Source organism: Physcomitrium patens, chromosome 13 (genome assembly GCF_059467195.1).
Source record: "Physcomitrium patens ecotype Gransden chromosome 13, ASM5946719v1, whole genome shotgun sequence".
Taxonomy (NCBI): Eukaryota; Viridiplantae; Streptophyta; class Bryopsida; order Funariales; family Funariaceae; genus Physcomitrium; species Physcomitrium patens.
Window position 1 is genome coordinate 13,126,243 of NC_143422.1, and position 19,252 is coordinate 13,145,494.

At 36.1% G+C, this 19,252-nt stretch overlaps 1 protein-coding gene across 1 annotated transcript; it reads right to left on the minus strand.

The window, feature by feature from the left end:
- Window positions 1-17,264: 17,264 nt before the first annotated feature.
- Window positions 17,265-18,863, minus strand: LOC112290112 (uncharacterized). Its single transcript, XM_024536070.3, has 2 exons — window positions 18,132-18,863; window positions 17,265-17,916 (listed from the first exon to the last, which is right to left on the minus strand). The coding sequence occupies exons 1-2, from the start codon at window positions 18,175-18,177 to the stop codon at window positions 17,555-17,557; spliced, it is 408 nt and encodes a 135-aa protein (XP_024391838.1). The 5' UTR covers window positions 18,178-18,863; the 3' UTR covers window positions 17,265-17,554.
- Between the last annotated feature and the right edge of the window lie 389 nt (window positions 18,864-19,252).

Genomic DNA, 19,252 nt, shown 5'->3' on the forward strand with positions numbered 1-19,252 from the left:
AAGAATATGAAGTGGATAGCATTTTGGAGCATCGCTATCTTCGTTGTGGCAATGGATGTCCACAACTTCAGTACAAAGTTCTTAAAAAAGGTTATCCCATTCATGATGCAATGTGAGAACTTGCACAAAATCTCACCAATTTCCAAGAGATAATTTGGAGAAACCATCAAGAACGAAATGAGGATGTTCTACATTAGTAGAGGAAATTAATTATAACAAGGTATAAATAAGATATTTATATAAGGATAGATAGTTAGAATCATGGAAGTTTTTAGAATTAGGATTAGGTTAGTAGACCAGGTAAGGCTGACCATAGAATATTCTAAAAAGAGTTTAGAGTGGTTATCTAGATGGGATCCACTACTTAGAAACATTCTAGAAATTCCAAGGTAGTAGAATAAGATATAAATAGGACTGACTAAGGCCTTTTGGAGCATCTGGTCAAGTATGGATTCGAATCTTTTTTCTTAGTAAAATTTGGTTTTCCATCTTTCTCTTTAGTTTTGTTCTATTTTATTTTTGTTTATTCACTTTTGTCTTTTATATCCTATTCTATTTAATTCTATTTACTTTATTCTAGTTTTTTTATCCTATTTTGTGATAAAAATTTATGTTATTGTAGGTTAGTAGGACCTTGGATTTTTTTGAAATAGTCTGATTCTGTTTCATATAGCAACTCTATGGTTTTTTTGCAAATCAAAGAATGGGATTTGAAAAAATACTTTAGAAGATACTTTTAAAAATGGATTTTAAGCAACTTGAGCTTGTAATAAATTTGTAAGAGCTTTCCATAGTCATGATTATTTTGGTGAATCTAGTTTTAGAAAATAAAATAAAAAATAAAAAATAAAAAATATTTAAAAGAACTTTGTAAGTTTTATAATAGATCTACAAGTGAAATTTTTGAATTTGTGATTATATTTGTTTTTATTACATGTTGTAAATTTCAACATGATCAAATAGATGTTTTGAATCTTATTGAAGTTCAAAAGAATTGGGATCTTAAAAATAGGATTTTAAAGGTCAGTGAGGGTTTCTAAAATCTTTAGTAATATGTTAGTTGGATTGAGTTGAAATTTATGTATGTGCATAGTAGACTTAGTTTCCAACATATATGTGAATTTTGAGAGGTATTTAACAATAGAATTAAGATATTTTGATTCAAAAAGATCAATATTAAGATTGAAGAAGGATGCCAATCAACACTCAAGTAGATTTTAGGATTTAGTTTCTATTTTTTATATTTGATTTTATTAAAAATATTTATACTTGTTGTCAACTCAATTATTGAAAAGTATTAAAATCAATAGTTTGATTAATAATTAAGGAGGTCTCAATCTGCCATTAGGTTTATTAAGAATTTATTTAAAGTTTAGAATTGATTTAGGATTTAAGATTTGTCAAAAATTTGATGAGAATTTGTCTAAGATTTTATTAAAATTAACTTAAGATTTGTTGAGGATTTTTTTAGGATATGATTAAGACTTGATTAAGATATGTCTACGATTTTAGTAAGATTTTTCTAGGATTTGACTAGAAATTATTAAGACTTTGATTAGAATTTGCCAATGATTTGATTAAGATTCAATTAAGATATACTTAGGATTTTTTTATGTTTTTTTAATAATTTATTTGAAAATTTAATTTGAACTTAATAAATATTTTAATATATTTATTTAGATTTAATTGTAATTTATACATAATTCTATTAGGATTATTAGGACTTATTATAACTTTTCTTTATCTTCTATAGCCAAGTGCTTACTGCATGGTGAAGCAAGTCTTTACATTATATAATACAGTGACTTTAGATTCTCGACAATATAAATATAAATCTCAATAACAATATCAAATCTTTTCTTGCTCTATAAAAAATTTAAAATATATTGTATTGATTTGTATAGGCTTTAGTCTTGATGAATAAGTTATTATAAACTAAAAAGTTATTTCCATGACTTGACTTATACCTCATCAAGCAAATCTTTATTCTAAGCATCTATCAAAAAATCAATTATTTCATGCAATGGCTTAAGCAATAAAATGCTCCAACAAATATTCTTGTGATATTATCAACATAAAAACTTTAATATTATCTTTTAATCCATATCAAAATTGACTGATAAAGACTTTTTCATTTTATTCCACATTCAAAATAAGATTTTAGAATTCAATAAGCATATATCATGATTAAACATGATTTTTGTTATAAAGATATAACTTTGGTCTTAGCTACCTTTTTTTCATCACTTTTTTCAAAAATAGATGTAAATAATTCCAAGAATAAATTTAGATCATAAAAAAAAAAATCTTTTTTCATCAAAGGTGCAAATCAAGAAAGAGCAATTTCATAGAAAAGTGCACCTATGAATTCAACTTAAGTAAATTTATTAGGATATTGAGAATAATACAAATTTAGATAAAACTTTAGTTGTTGTAGAAATCCTCAAAACTTTGATCTTATTCTATCAAACTTCTTTGAAATATTTTTTCTATCTTTTATCATATTTATAATAGCAAGACTTTTTGGATTTATTTATAAACTTGATTTACTTACTTCTCTTAATTCTATAAATTTTTGATATAAACTTTCAACTTTATTGTTAATCTCTTCCATAAGCATTAGAATATCACTTCTATGATTGATATTAGAGATATATAAAACTTCCACCTTGAATATTGACAAGCTCCTAAAGATTTATAATAGTTACAAATTTATTCTAACTTCTATCAAAATTAGCATCTATAATTTTTTCTTCCATAGATAATTCAAACAAATCTATAATTCAAATTAAAAAATAATAATTTGTAATCTCTAATGTCAAATAAAAATTTCTACAAAAAAGAGTAGTTCACTTTCTTTAAGAAAAACAAATCAACATTAGAAAACTAAAATATTAGATTAAAAGTGAGTAGTCTATAATCTTCAAAACACAATAATAAAAATAGAATAATTTATTTATTTTTAAAACAAAACAAAAATAATGAATTGGCACTCTTAGCAAACTATCAAAGACATGAATTTTACAAAATCTAAAAGATCAATACACTCTTATGTCATTCATAATGACTAAAAAATCTCTTAAAGATAACATAATATTAAACTAGAATGGCTATTGTAAAAGACAAGAAGATTAGAAAGTCTTAAAATAAGAGTAAAGACTAAAAAGCCATTAACAAGAGTGAAAAAGGCTTCACTCTTCTCTCCATATATACTATCTAAGTAGGAGCTACATGATAATAATCTATAGAACCTACAACACATGTCTAACTTATAAAATAAGTTTCATATATGTGTGCCACATACTTAACTTATTCTACAAACTACTAACATATTTAATATGTGACTAATTTATTGGCCAAGTTTTTAACCTACCAATCAACTACACACATATGAAAAGTCAAATATATATCTTTGTAGCTTCTAAGAAGCTTTGCCACAAGATAATATCAAATCAACCTACATTTATCTTCTATCTAACACATCTTATTTAGGTAAATATATATATATATATATATATATATGTATCTATATATATATATATATATATATATTTGTAATATTAAACTCCCAATTACTAAGCAATGTTGGAATGTATCTATTCTAAAAGATTTCATATCTATCTATAGTTTTATTCACAAATTCATAAGTATTAATAATAGATTATACATTTTCCTATTAAACTTCCTTAATAGTTTTTTGTCTATTTTTGTTAATGCACTAGATTCTTTTGTTTGTAAATTTGAACTTTCTACCAAGCTATATTTGCACCTAGTCTAGGTTTGATATGTCATAAGTGGCCATCAAATTGGATCTGATATTGTCAAGTTGGTTCTGATATTGTCTATGCTTTTGACATGGTCCACTTCTTAATAACAGGTTGTCCACATAAAATATATTAGAATTATATGTTTTGCATTTTCAATAGAGTAATACAAATTATGATCTCTAGTACTTCATTGCAACTCTTTCTCCTATAGAAAGGCGTCGATGTTGGAAAACCACACCCCAAGGGCTTAATTCAATCCTTATACCACACGATTGAGTTGGCACACTTTGCTTGCTGTTTTGTACATTGCCCATCAGTTGTGCACCTCCTTGTGTACTTCCATTCCTCGGTCCAATTAAAAATGCAGTGTTGACTACCTCAATTCATTCTTGATAGATGATAAAGAATGCTATTCCTGCGGAGGCGGTTCGAAACGATGCTCATGCAGTCTGAAACAACGAGGCCATCCAGTGGTCCAAGATCGAACTGTGCGCAATCGTGCAGGTTGGTTCCAAGTTCAGCTGACGACGAAGAGAAATCGGCACCGTGAGCCCAATGGTTTCTCGTTGAAACACCATGGCAGCTTTCCCATTTGGGCCGCCAGCAGAGGCAGTGAGCAAGCGTACCGACGAATGTTGGATCTGAGGATGACAACACGTTGCGGCATGGACCCTTCTGACTTCGAGCTTCGCCGAACACGGCCCTCCCCGTCTTCCGCGAAGGAGGACCAAGCCCCTTGCCCGGACTCCAGCGGCTTCAATCCATTTAGCCTTTGCTGCTTGCTGTCAAAGGCGTATGAGTGCGGCGACCGCACTCGAACGCTGTTGCCTGCAACACTTCCTCACGGACCCGTGGGTCCAGCCGGAGGGGTTTACCGAGTCCTTGATATTCATGCGCTACAGTGCCAAAGTTCCGACCTTACCGCGTGCGTTGAAAATGGCATGACCATGCCGTCACCAGGTTCGAGGACGACGCACGCGCAACAAAGTCTCCCATGTCCACGTCCGGTACGATGGCCCTGCTCCTATAAATACAAGAGCCCTCCTCCGTCTTCCACAACCTCCAGCTCCCAAGTCACTTCATCGGCAAGTACACGCATCAGGAACCAGGAGAGCAGTGCAGTATTTCGGACACTTCGGACTCATCGGGGATCGCAGGATTTCTAGATCGAATTTCGGAGGCCAGGATTCTTGTGGAGGTGTGCCGCTCAAGGAGATCGGAGCGTGCAGCGAGGACGTGAAAACCGTCGCCGATCACACGAGTCCACAGGGGTGTGAGTCCAGCAGTGGTCGTGAAACCGTAGACCCTCCTCCAAAATGGCCAAGCAATTCCAGCACCTGGTAGCGGCGTTGGCGGCAGTGGTGGTGCTTTGTGCGGTCATGGGCGCGCAAGTGGACGCTCAAAGCATTCCTGCGCCGGCTCCCTACATGCGAGGCTACGCCCCATCTCAAGCTCCCGCTGCGGTGTACGATGGCGTTCCCGAGTACGCTCCAAGCTTGGCACCCAGCAACGCCCCCGCGTCCGCTCCAGAGGGGTCGCCCATGTCTGCTCCGGTGGTGGCTTCTCCGGCGTACGGTCCCAGCTCTGGCTCCCCATTCCAATCCCCAGCTGATGCACCGGGACCCATGTCGGGAGAAGGTTTCTGAGCTCAGTCATGTGGATCTTCTGGCTGAGCGCGTGAAACATTTTTTGTAGCGACACATTGTTTGGAACACTCGCAGATTCATGAGCAGTTCCAGTAGTGGTAGGTGTAGATGTAGATGAAGTGAAGCATTGGTTGTGGGTTGCCACGTCGAAGTAAAGCATCGATTGGCTCCACAGCGGAGCATGTACATTGTCGTTCATTGGGAAGAAGATTGAATCAACATCCGAGATGAGTTCTCTTTGCATGGACCAACTGTGGTGGTTGTGGAAAGGCAGCATCCTGGCACCATCCTCTCCAACATCTGTGCCAAGCTTCAGTATGGGATTCATATTCTGATAGAGGCAGAAGAAGTCGGGCAATGGATGTTGGGTTGCCGGTCTTGGTGGCACTGCCAGGATTGTAACCTCCACTCTGAATATGTGGTACGCGGCGTGATGGTTGTGCAGAAGTTGAATTGTGTTGTAATCAGATTCTGTGATTATTGGGTGATTTGTACATGTTTACACGTGTTGAGTAAGTTTAATTGGATTCGATCAGTCTGGACGGTTGGAGAGTATAATTTGAGTCTTGGGTTTTAGCATGGGTTGGCAACTTATTTGAGGAAGGGTGGTATCGGAATTGTTGGGAGTGTGTTGCTTCACAGTTTGTTCAAATGAGCTCTTTGCTTTTAATTCAATGAAATCAACACTTTGTTTGTTGTGGCGCTTCACGGTGGGTATTTGAGATTATTGTTTATGATTTCTTCAGATTAATGAATCATGATATGAATCAGTCGCGAGAGTCTCTGCGTACTGGCATTTGTATTTCTTTTTCTGTTTGGAGATGGTACTTGGAATGTGTTTCTGCAATAGGAGTCTTTATGAAGCTGAATGTCAAACTGTCGCTCTGAATCGGCAGCGTTAGAAATTTAACTAGATTGTATTGATTGTAGGTTGCTTCCGTCGGATGTGTTTCAATGTTGCGTTGCAGTTTTCTATTGTGAAGTTGTATTGTTTCATGAAGTCTGTACTTTGATGCTTTTTAGTTTGATTTGAGTGTTACAATGCATGAAAGTTTTCATTTAGCTATGATAGAATCATGGGGATTATAACATTGCAATGTTTAAAGTGTACTAGTGCAATAAAAAGTAAAAAGATGTAAATATATAAAACCATATGTTTGATGATATTTGGCCAATAAAAAGTGCAAAGATATATATTTATATATATCGCTTATATTAAGATCGCTCCAGGATACAAGTGCAAGGAGTCAAGTGGTGGCTCTCCTTCACCGCATGCTCCCCGCTTTGTTTTCATCAAAAAAAATTCACATTATCTGGAGAAAACAGGTCCTTAATAGAACTAATAACTTGCTGTTTCGGGATGTTAATGTATTGTGTCGATAAGTTTTGTATGCCGCCTCCTAGACTCAGATCATTCTTCTGCATTCTTATAATTTTCTTCTTCTCGAGTGAATGGGAGAGCAGGTGGTAGTTGCTACACGTTGCAGGTGAGTAGAGAGTTGTTGCATTCGGCTGGTATCGAGGTGTTGCGTTCGACGGTATCGAGCTACTGCGTTCGGCTGGCTGGTTAGCTGGACGTTGTTGTGTGTGATCATGTGGCAAAGCACTGAGGCAAACTGAATGAATTTTACGAACTAGTGAATTTTATTGCCTAAATTTGATCCTGAATGCTGGTGCCGTTGGGAGTGGGTGCAGAATGCTGGTGCCGCTAGGAGTGGATGCAGAATGTTGGTGCTGCTGGGAGTGGGTGCAGCTCTAGCTCTTGCCCCGTTGTTGGAAGCTAATCCAGTGCACACCTCAGGAGGTAAGCTGCCATAGGCAGTAGCCACAGCCGAGGAGGTAAAACACAAGTCATGCAGCTCCAGCTCTTGCCACAATGTACAGTGCACATCTCACCTGTAGGTAGAAGCCACACCTGGATAAAACACAATTACACCTAAAGAGGTAAAATTTCAATTCGAGCAAGTTTCTAAGTTTTTATTTTTAGTTTATATTTTAAGTTTTTTTATTTCTAATTTTGTTTGTACCTTCCATTGTAGGTTTTGTCACATGATGAGAAGAGGCCATTGTATATGAGCAATATTAAGTTTTGGGCCATTGCTCCAGAGCAAGCAAATAAATTCATTTGTAATATTTTTATGACAATCAAAGTTAACTTCATGAAGTACGAAAAAAATATGAAATTTTTTATATTCAACTTCATATAAAATAATGATATATAATGATGTATTCATTTGTTAATTTTGATTCATTTTGGTTTGTGATGATGCCCATTTGGAAATTGTTTAATCCAAGAATGCCATGTGGGTCGTTTGGAAGCATCAATATTTATGTAACTTTGATATGCAACTTTATACTTGAATTCATTTTATTACGACAAAAACTCATTCCAAAGACTTTATTATGATTGACGTAGAGTTTCATTTTTGGGCCATCTTGATCTAGAGCAATCAAATGAATTCATTTGTAAGATTTTATGACAATCAAAGTTCACTTACTTTAGCCATATCAAATTTATCTTTAATTCACTCTGAAATTATACTTTATAAATGACAAGCTACTGATAATAGAAAGGTTAATTAAATTGCAAAGCCAATTGGGAGGAAAATTTGAGTAATTATTATTTTTTAATTCTTTGGAGTATACGCATGAAGACTAAAAAGTGTGAATGACAACTTTTTGCAAGCCTTCAGTAAAGGAACCATAAATAGAAGAATTTTGTACTTTTTTGATTCTACACTGTACACATTTCATATCCTTTGGCTATCATCTTTTTTCTTCTATAAAAAAAGCTAAGATATTATTTTTAAATATGGCTTTATATAGTTATTTTAATAGTTTTTAACTTTATAGTTATATTTATAGTTTTTATTTATAGTTACATTTATTATATTACATTTCATATTATATCTTCATTATAAATACGAGTTCTTGAGCAACAAAGTTTTATTGGAATTTTACAAGTATTGTTAACGACAACAAGAATTATTGTTCAAAAATTAAATTATAAGAATTTTATTTCTTCTTCTTATATGGGCTTTTTATATTCAACTTCATATGTATAAATATATATAAATATATATATATATATATATATTTTAATAAATATAAAGATACAATTTTATAGATGTACAATTTGATAGAGGTACAATTTAGATGATTCTAAGCTTATTCCAATTTTCTATTGAAACCCATGCCATTGTGAATGGTCCAGCTTTAACAATGAATCAAAGAGCAATTGCTCAACAATAGCATAGAGAACATGAGAGAGCACAAAGAGAATCTAAAATAGTTACAAGTGTTCAAGCCATCCATGCCATTATGAACAGTCCAACTTTAACAATAAATCAAAGAACAATTATTTAATGATAGCATAGAGAATGTGAGAGAACACAAAGAGAAACTGAAAATGTTATAAGTACTGAAGCTATACATAATCTAAGGAGGATGAATGTTTTGTGTCCTCATTGTAATGCATTGCATTGGTTTAATAAACATTTAGCTCAATCGCCTAGGGAGTTGCCATTATTTGGATAATATTGTTGTCAAGGAAAAGTTTCTCTACCATCTCTACCTTCTCTGCCTTTACTTTTGAGACGCTTATTTGAAAACCAAGATGCAAGAGTAAGGGAGTTCCAAGAAAATATCCGTTGGTACAATGCTGCACATGCATTTACATCCTTAGGTACAAATATTGATCGATTTGTGCTTCAAAGAAATGCTCCATACATTTTTAGAATAAATGGGAGTTGCACCATTTAGCAAGAGCATTGTTACCAGAAGAAGGTAGTAATCCAACTCATGCATAGCTCTGTATCCACGATGCATCATTTACACAAGATAGAAAAATGGAATGTAATCATGGTTTATTGACTCAAACTATGTGAGAAATTAGAGAAGTTTTGAGGGAAAATAATCTGTTTATTGGATTATATAGAGAAGCACATGAAATACTATCTCAAGTATGGAATGAAGGAGTAGTAGAAGTAGATCTTGCTGTTTTTTTATATTTTATGAATAAGAGCAATAGACGCCAATATAATCTTCCCACCACTTTTGAAGAAATTTTTCTTATATTAATTAGAGATGGATCAGAGCATAATGCACTTTGTAATATTATTATTTGCCTATGTAGTAATGGGTTGTTAGAAAAGATTCATGAGGCTCATCCAACTTATTTTCTCCTTTATTATATTCTATTTTTTTTGTATAGAATCCTTAGATGGTATCTAGACTTAAGGACACAAAATGTAGTGATGGATATTATGTCAAGGACAAGAATTCGATGAAAAAATAATTCAGACAAGTGAACCTTCACTCAAAGAAAGGTAACAAAATATAAATAAACAAGTATGTATATTGAAAGAGAAACTGAAATGGCTATTGCCAAAAGACAAGAAAACTAGAGACCCTTGAAACTAGACTGGAAGCAAGAAAGGAGTTGATAAGAGTGAAGAAGGCTTCACTCTTGTCTCTATATATACTATTCAACTAGGGACTACGTGGCGACGTTCTATAAGACCTCCAATATGTGTTGACTTTGTAGGACACATGCCTTGACTTACAAGGTAAGTTTTTCTACGTGTGGGCCACATAGTTAGCTTGATCTTCAAGCTAACAACATGTGTGGCATATGGCCAACTTTTTGACCACGATTCTAATCCAAAAATTCAATTAAAGATACCTACGAAGTCAAAGCAGCATCTATGAAGCTTCTAAGAAGCTTTCATATTAAATACTATAGAATTAACTTACTTTTACCTATTTTGACTTACTTCCACCTATTTGTATATGTAATTACTAGCTTATATAAGTATGTCCGTGACATTACCCTCCCTTCTAGGAACGAGTTCCACGAAGAGCGGTCATCATATGTTGAGGAAATCTATGATGCAACGAATTGTATTTGCCACATACTCTGATCTTTGTTCTCTTCAAAGATGATTGATAGGGCCTCTCAACCATTGATAGTGTCCCATACCAGGGCGGGAAGACCACCCAGTTATTTGATCATTGTTGAGGCCTTCATAACTTCTTTCGAATAGAACATTTGGAACACCATCAGGAGTTGTTCCTACTTCTACCACAATCACCAAACATCGGGAGTCCCTTCCCAAATCGTGATACCAAATGCGTTATATCTCGCCATCTATTCGAGGAAGAACATGTCGTTCTAGAAGATCTTCATCTCGATTGCGTCATCTTGAAGGTTGTGACAATCGTAATGTCTTGTCCGACAGGTCAGTAAATGAAGGCTCTTGAGTCAAATCTGCTGGTTGTTGGTTCTCCATCTCCTGAGCATCACTACTACAAAGAAGCTACAAACAAGGATTGAAAGTAGAATGATATCTTGCATAAATGTTGTTTTTTTTATAAAGAAAGAGAAAGAGAAGGTGCTAGATAAGAGGATTGGAGAGGCAATAGCCTTACACAAATGGATTATTTTTCTTATCGACATTTTTTAAGGCCTACAGAGTATTCCACAATTTTGCATGGAGGAAAGCTATTATAAGAATTTATGGTTGATGGATGGACAACAAATGAGCAATGGCGTTTGAGATATCTACATTACAATAAAGGAAATCTATGTTGTCATGTTGTGGTTTGGCTGCTATATGAAAATAATATAATTATATACTTAATATATAATTTATTAAGTAACATGGTGAGAGCCATGTTAGTAGATTTTAGTTGGTTGTAGAATATAATTTGATTATTACCTTGAAAAGAGGTTGTTTAAAAAGATTACTATAGAATTTGTATAACTTTAATTTCTTTTGATAGTGGCTTTTAAGATTGATTTTGATTGATAGTAACTTTTAAATATTTAGAGTCACCTTTATTAGACATTGGTGACCTTTGAAAACTTATTTTGGTTCTTTTATTTGGTGTTTAGAGCATAAATTATATAAATCTTATAAGAAAAAGGGTTGAAGAAGGATTTTGCTAGCAAAGGGAGTAATAAGGGCACCAATATGGATGAATAGAGATGGATGATATTAATCTCTATTCCTATTGGCTAAAAATCATATCCAATGGGCTTGAAGGAGGTTGCCTAAGGCCATATTAGAGATTAGGGTTAGTTTTTTGGAGCCATTTGAACTTTGAAGGCTAAGATCAATAAGTTTAGGTTTTTGGCTATGGGTTTGGTACAAATCTTATATTATTTGGAGTTTATATGAAGGAGATATAGGCGCTCAAAGTTAAGGTACTGATTTGGAAGCTACTATCACTCTTATGAATATAACACACGTCTACAAAAGACAATTGAGGATCAGCGACCACGACTAGAGAGAGCACTTTTTGTAGCTATATTTTTTGCATATTGCTTGCTAGATTCCAAGTTGGGATAAAGGAGATATTAGATTTTGAAGTTAGTACATGCAATCTAAGGGTAGCAGATAACTCGATTTACTAGTAGTTGTATCTTGAACTATATCTTAAGAAATTTGACAAGGTTTTGGCTCAAAATTTCAAAGAATGTGTATATTCATGTTAGTAAACTTTATACATAAGTTTGATGGCATTTAAGTATTGGATTCTTGAGATATTAAGAAAATAGTGCTCAGGTGCTTGTAAATTAGGGTTTAAAGCATCTGCTAGGATTTCTTAGATGCTAGAAGATTGGACGTGAATTTGTAGTTGGTTTTTTTTTTTTTTTGTGGTAAAATTTAAGGATAAATTCTACCTATCTTATAAATTTGAGACAAACTAAATAGTTAGATCAAGAGTTATGAATTTCTAAAGTTCAAAAAGAGAAAATCCTTTGTAGGAAAAATATGTTTTGGAGGGATTTTGCTATATTTTGAATTTTATGCAAAATAAAGGAGTTTTGGAAGCTAAGACAAGATACATATAAAAGTTTAAGCTAAACTCTCTATAGCTAGATATCTAGTGTATTCCCAGATAGCAAATCATGTGATACGACAATGAGCTGATTTATACCAAAGATTAGTAGATGTTGTTGTAATTCATCAAAATAGGCATAAAGAAAGATAATATGAATTAAATAATTTAAGACGTAGGATCTTACTTCTATCATCACATATTGGAAGTGCAAGACATATGATAGAAATACTTCAAGATTCTATGGCAATTACAAGGTTTTATCAACATCCTAATGTTTTTATGATAGTGACAACAAATCCAAGATAGTCCAAAATTGAGAATGAATTGCTTCAAGGACAACAAACAAGTAACCAGCTAGATTTGGTTGCTTATATATTTGAACTCAAGAAATGTGCAAATATGGAAGATATAAAGAAAAGAATTGTCTTTGGTCATGTTATTGCACATATTTATGCCATTGAATTTTAAAAGAGAGGTCTACTTCATATGCAATCAATATCTCGAATGACTTTAGATTCTCGACAATATAAATATAAACCTCCGTAAAAATATCAAATCTTTTCTTGCTCTATAAAAAATTTAAAATATATTGTATTGATTTGCATGGGCTTTGGTCTTGATGAATAAGTTGTTATAAACTAAAAAGTTATTGCCATGACTTGATTTATACTTCTTCAAGCAAATCTTTATTCTAAGCATTTATCAAAAAATCAATTATTCCATGCAATGGCTTGAGCAATAAACTACTCCAATAAATATTCTTGTGATATTATCAACATAAAAACTTTAATATTATATTTTAATCCATATCAAAATTGATTGATAAGGACTTTATCATTTTATTCCACATTCCAAATAAGGTTTTGGAATTCAATAAGCATATATCATGGTTAAACATGATTTTTGTTATAAAAATATAACTTTGGTCTTAGCTACCTTTTTTTCATCACTTTTTTCAAAAATAGATGTAAATAATTCCAAGAATAAATTTAGATCATAAAAAAAAAAATCTTTTTTCATCAAAGGTGCAAATCAAGAAAGAGCAATTTCATAGAAAAGTGCACCTATGAATTCAACTTAAGTAAATTTATTAGGATATTGAGAATAATACAAATTTAGATAAAACTTTAGTTGTTGTAGAAATCCTCAAAACTTTGATCTTATTCTATCAAACTTCTTTGAAATATTTTTTCTATCTTTTATCATATTTATAATAGCAAGACTTTTTGGATTTATTTATAAACTTGATTTACTTACTTCTCTTAATTCTATAAATTTTTGATATAAACTTTCAACCTTATTGTTAATCTCTTCCATAAGCATTAGAATATCACTTCTATGATTGATATTAGAGATATATAAAACTTCCACCTTGAATATTGACAAGCTCCTAAAGATTTATAATAGTTACAAATTTATTCTAACTTCTATCAAAATTAGCATCTATAATTTTTTCTTCCATAGATAATTCAAAGAAATCTATAAGTCAAATTAAAAAATAATAATTTGTAATCTCTAATATCAAATAAAAATTTCTACAAAAAAGAGTAGTTCACTTTCTTTAAGAAAAACAAATCAACATTAGAAAACTAAAATATTAGATTAAAAGTGAGTAGTCTATAATCTTCAAAACACAATAATAAAAATAGAATAATTTATTTATTTTTAAAACAAAACAAAAATAATGAATTGGCACTCTTAGCAAACTATCAAAGACATGAATTTTACAAAATCTAAAAGATCAATACACTCTTATGTCATTCATAATGACTAAAAAATCTCTTAAAGATAACATAATATTAAACTAGAATGGCTATTTTAAAAGACAAGAAGATTAGAAAGTCTTAAAATAAGAGTAAAGACTAAAAAGCCATTAACAAGAGTGAAAAAGGCTTCACTCTTCTCTCCATATATACTATCTAAGTAGGAGCTACATGATAATAATCTATAGAACCTACAACACATGTCTAACTTATAAAATAAGTTTCATATATGTGTGCCACATACTTAACTTATTCTACAAACTACTAACATATTTAATATGTGACTAATTTATTGGCCAAGTTTTTAACCTACCAATCAACTACACACATATAAAAAGTCAAATATATATCTTTGTAGCTTCTAAGAAGCTTTGCCACAAGATAATATCAAATCAACCTACATTTATCTTCTATCTAACACATCTTATTTAGGTAAATATATATATATATATATATATATATGTATCTATATATATATATATATATATATATTTGTAATATTAAACTCCCAATTACTAAGCAATGTTGGAATGTATCTATTCTAAAAGATTTCATATCTATCTATAGTTTTATTCACAAATTCATAAGTATTAATAATAGATTATACATTTTCCTATTAAACTTCCTTAATAGTTTTTTGTCTATTTTTGTTAATGCACTAGATTCTTTTGTTTGTAAATTTGAACTTTCTACCAAGCTATATTTGCACCTAGTCTAGGTTTGATATGTCATAAGTGGCCATCAAATTGGATCTGATATTGTCAAGTTGGTTCTGATATTGTCTATGCTTTTGACATGGTCCACTTCTTAATAACAGGTTGTCCACATAAAATATATTAGAATTATATGTTTTGCATTTTCAATAGAGTAATACAAATTATGATCTCTAGTACTTCATTGCAACTCTTTCTCCTATAGAAAGGCGTCGATGTTGGAAAACCACACCCCAAGGGCTTAATTCAATCCTTATACCACACGATTGAGTTGGCACACTTTGCTTGCTGTTTTGTACATTGCCCATCAGTTGTGCACCTCCTTGTGTACTTCCATTCCTCGGTCCAATTAAAAATGCAGTGTTGACTACCTCAATTCATTCTTGATAGATGATAAAGAATGCTATTCCTGCGGAGGCGGTTCGAAACGATGCTCATGCAGTCTGAAACAACGAGGCCATCCAGTGGTCCAAGATCGAACTGTGCGCAATCGTGCAGGTTGGTTCCAAGTTCAGCTGACGACGAAGAGAAATCGGCACCGTGAGCCCAATGGTTTCTCGTTGAAACACCATGGCAGCTTTCCCATTTGGGCCGCCAGCAGAGGCAGTGAGCAAGCGTACCGACGAATGTTGGATCTGAGGATGACAACACGTTGCGGCATGGACCCTTCTGACTTCGAGCTTCGCCGAACACGGCCCTCCCCGTCTTCCGCGAAGGAGGACCAAGCCCCTTGCCCGGACTCCAGCGGCTTCAATCCATTTAGCCTTTGCTGCTTGCTGTCAAAGGCGTATGAGTGCGGCGACCGCACTCGAACGCTGTTGCCTGCAACACTTCCTCACGGACCCGTGGGTCCAGCCGGAGGGGTTTACCGAGTCCTTGATATTCATGCGCTACAGTGCCAAAGTTCCGACCTTACCGCGTGCGTTGAAAATGGCATGACCATGCCGTCACCAGGTTCGAGGACGACGCACGCGCAACAAAGTCTCCCATGTCCACGTCCGGTACGATGGCCCTGCTCCTATAAATACAAGAGCCCTCCTCCGTCTTCCACAACCTCCAGCTCCCAAGTCACTTCATCGGCAAGTACACGCATCAGGAACCAGGAGAGCAGTGCAGTATTTCGGACACTTCGGACTCATCGGGGATCGCAGGATTTCTAGATCGAATTTCGGAGGCCAGGATTCTTGTGGAGGTGTGCCGCTCAAGGAGATCGGAGCGTGCAGCGAGGACGTGAAAACCGTCGCCGATCACACGAGTCCACAGGGGTGTGAGTCCAGCAGTGGTCGTGAAACCGTAGACCCTCCTCCAAAATGGCCAAGCAATTCCAGCACCTGGTAGCGGCGTTGGCGGCAGTGGTGGTGCTTTGTGCGGTCATGGGCGCGCAAGTGGACGCTCAAAGCATTCCTGCGCCGGCTCCCTACATGCGAGGCTACGCCCCATCTCAAGCTCCCGCTGCGGTGTACGATGGCGTTCCCGAGTACGCTCCAAGCTTGGCACCCAGCAACGCCCCCGCGTCCGCTCCAGAGGGGTCGCCCATGTCTGCTCCGGTGGTGGCTTCTCCGGCGTACGGTCCCAGCTCTGGCTCCCCATTCCAATCCCCAGCTGATGCACCGGGACCCATGTCGGGAGAAGGTTTCTGAGCTCAGTCATGTGGATCTTCTGGCTGAGCGCGTGAAACATTTTTTGTAGCGACACATTGTTTGGAACACTCGCAGATTCATGAGCAGTTCCAGTAGTGGTAGGTGTAGATGTAGATGAAGTGAAGCATTGGTTGTGGGTTGCCACGTCGAAGTAAAGCATCGATTGGCTCCACAGCGGAGCATGTACATTGTCGTTCATTGGGAAGAAGATTGAATCAACATCCGAGATGAGTTCTCTTTGCATGGACCAACTGTGGTGGTTGTGGAAAGGCAGCATCCTGGCACCATCCTCTCCAACATCTGTGCCAAGCTTCAGTATGGGATTCATATTCTGATAGAGGCAGAAGAAGTCGGGCAATGGATGTTGGGTTGCCGGTCTTGGTGGCACTGCCAGGATTGTAACCTCCACTCTGAATATGTGGTACGCGGCGTGATGGTTGTGCAGAAGTTGAATTGTGTTGTAATCAGATTCTGTGATTATTGGGTGATTTGTACATGTTTACACGTGTTGAGTAAGTTTAATTGGATTCGATCAGTCTGGACGGTTGGAGAGTATAATTTGAGTCTTGGGTTTTAGCATGGGTTGGCAACTTATTTGAGGAAGGGTGGTATCGGAATTGTTGGGAGTGTGTTGCTTCACAGTTTGTTCAAATGAGCTCTTTGCTTTTAATTCAATGAAATCAACACTTTGGATGTGGAGTAGGTTAGCATTGTTTTCACAGAAATGGATTTATGTTGGTAGATATGAGATCTAGTTAATAACATCTTTGGAACAATTATCAAACTGCGGAGAGAATTTTCCGACTGTCGTCAAACATTTTGAGTTTTGCAAGTTAGTGTGATTACTGTTAGATAGAATATTAGTCGGCTTTGTTACAGTTGTACGAAAGTGTGGAGATGTCATGTTGATTTCTGTGGAAATTTATACTTTTGTTATCATAATCTTGTATATTAATAACTTGATTTTTGTGGTTCTTCGTATTGGTCTTTACATGTATGTATATATATTTACATACCGTTCATTTAGTAATGATGGGACATTATCAACAGGTATTTTAACATGTATATCTACATAGGCAAGTCAGAAATTAGGCTGAGGCTAACTTGCTACAAGCACACCTAATGTTGTTATGTGTACACCCAAAACCTGTGGAGGGTAGTGATTAATTGGGTGTTCTAATGTGGATCCCTGTGTCCCCACAAGTGCGAGGGTGAGGGGGCAGCGGGACCACCGGAGCCCCCCCTCCCGTGGGCGCTGCCCCAGGAAAAAAAATTGCATCCACCGGAGTCCATGCACAAATCATCTTCCAGCTTCAAGAGCTCATCGACAAGAGTTGTCATTTTCATAAGGATGGAAGCATCTTCTTCTCTCGCCTGCTCAGTGTTGTTCCCACGGAAGTCGAATCGTGCGCAAACAGTCCCTGTTCGCTGCCATCGTGCTGCTTTCTTGAAAGAAAAATGGGTCCGAGAATATCTCGGAAAACAGCCCAATTTCTTCAACGACAATGTTGAGTCGATCTCCCATCGTACCTCTGCACCTGCAACAGATTCAGGACCTTCATTAGCTTGTAAACTATTTCGCCTCTACAACGCGTACTGTGGAGGTTCAATGCCTGATTTCAAACAAAAGCATCCTGAAAAGAGGAATCCAGTGAAACCCACAAGCGGATGCTACTACATGTTCAGCAAACGTCAATTACAGTGTCACTAGTCGAGATGCACGGAAAGAATGCAGCATTGCAATGAAAGCCACCTCGCACAGCGACGCCACGGCGGAAATCCTGTGATTTGCGCCTCATGTCGAGCAGAGAGAACAAGGCGAAGGCAAGTAGGCTGCAGCCATTACAACCACCTTCTCCAACGACGAACGTCGTTCTCAGAGACTGAGCGCTTGCAATATAACCCCCCGTCTAGGCATCCAAAAAACCAAAAGCTCCTGGCCAGAGCTCCCCCACAAGCATAGCCTACTGCACACCATGGCCAGACATAAGAGCTGTCAGGTTACCTTTATTAATTTCACTTTCCGGGAAGCGAATGATCTCGGCCACTCAAAGTAAGCGTGTGGGTCCTCGGAATGGGACAGTCTAACTCTTTCGGCGTATAGCATCAAAGTGAAGAGTCTACGATCCTTGCAGAATCCAAGTGGCAATGACCACCCAAGGCAGTGCAAGAGCATCCCTTTTCCATGAAAACACCCGGATATCTCACACTTTCCTCAGGACATGGACGGCTCTCCACTTCGTAGTCTCGCGCCTGGGATATTACCGCAGCCCATGCCTGAGCAACATTTCATAAGGAGATGTCTACAATCCCATGCAAAATCGGGCATCTACTCTTCCGGTTCTCAGGTACACCATGTGAGCATTGGAAGATCACACGCCAATTATCAGCAGAGCAAAAAGCAGATTCATGATCGTCGTCGACTGATCCAACTGATGTGTTGCGACAAAACCGATGTCAGGACGCAACAATTTTACTGAAATTTGCCCCTACAACAGCATCAATGGAGAGGATCCGCGACCTGGAACGAGACACTTCTGTGCTTGTTGTCTCGGAATTGTTGAAGCTACTACTGCATTTCAGAGACGTGGAAAACCGCCTGGAATGCTTAACGCCTCTTCACTTCTGTGCATGGACTCCGGTGAATTCAATTTTTTTTCCTGGGGCAGCGCCTCCGGAGGCTGACCGGTAAGCGGGACCACCGGAGAGGGGCTCCGGTGGTCCCGCTGCCCCCCTCACCCTCGCACTTGTGGGTTCACATGGATCCACATTAGAACACCCAACTAATCACTACCCTCCACGTGTTTTGGGTGTGCACATAACTACATTAGGTGTGCTTGCAGCAAGTTAGGGTGTGCTCGTAGCCTCAGCCCA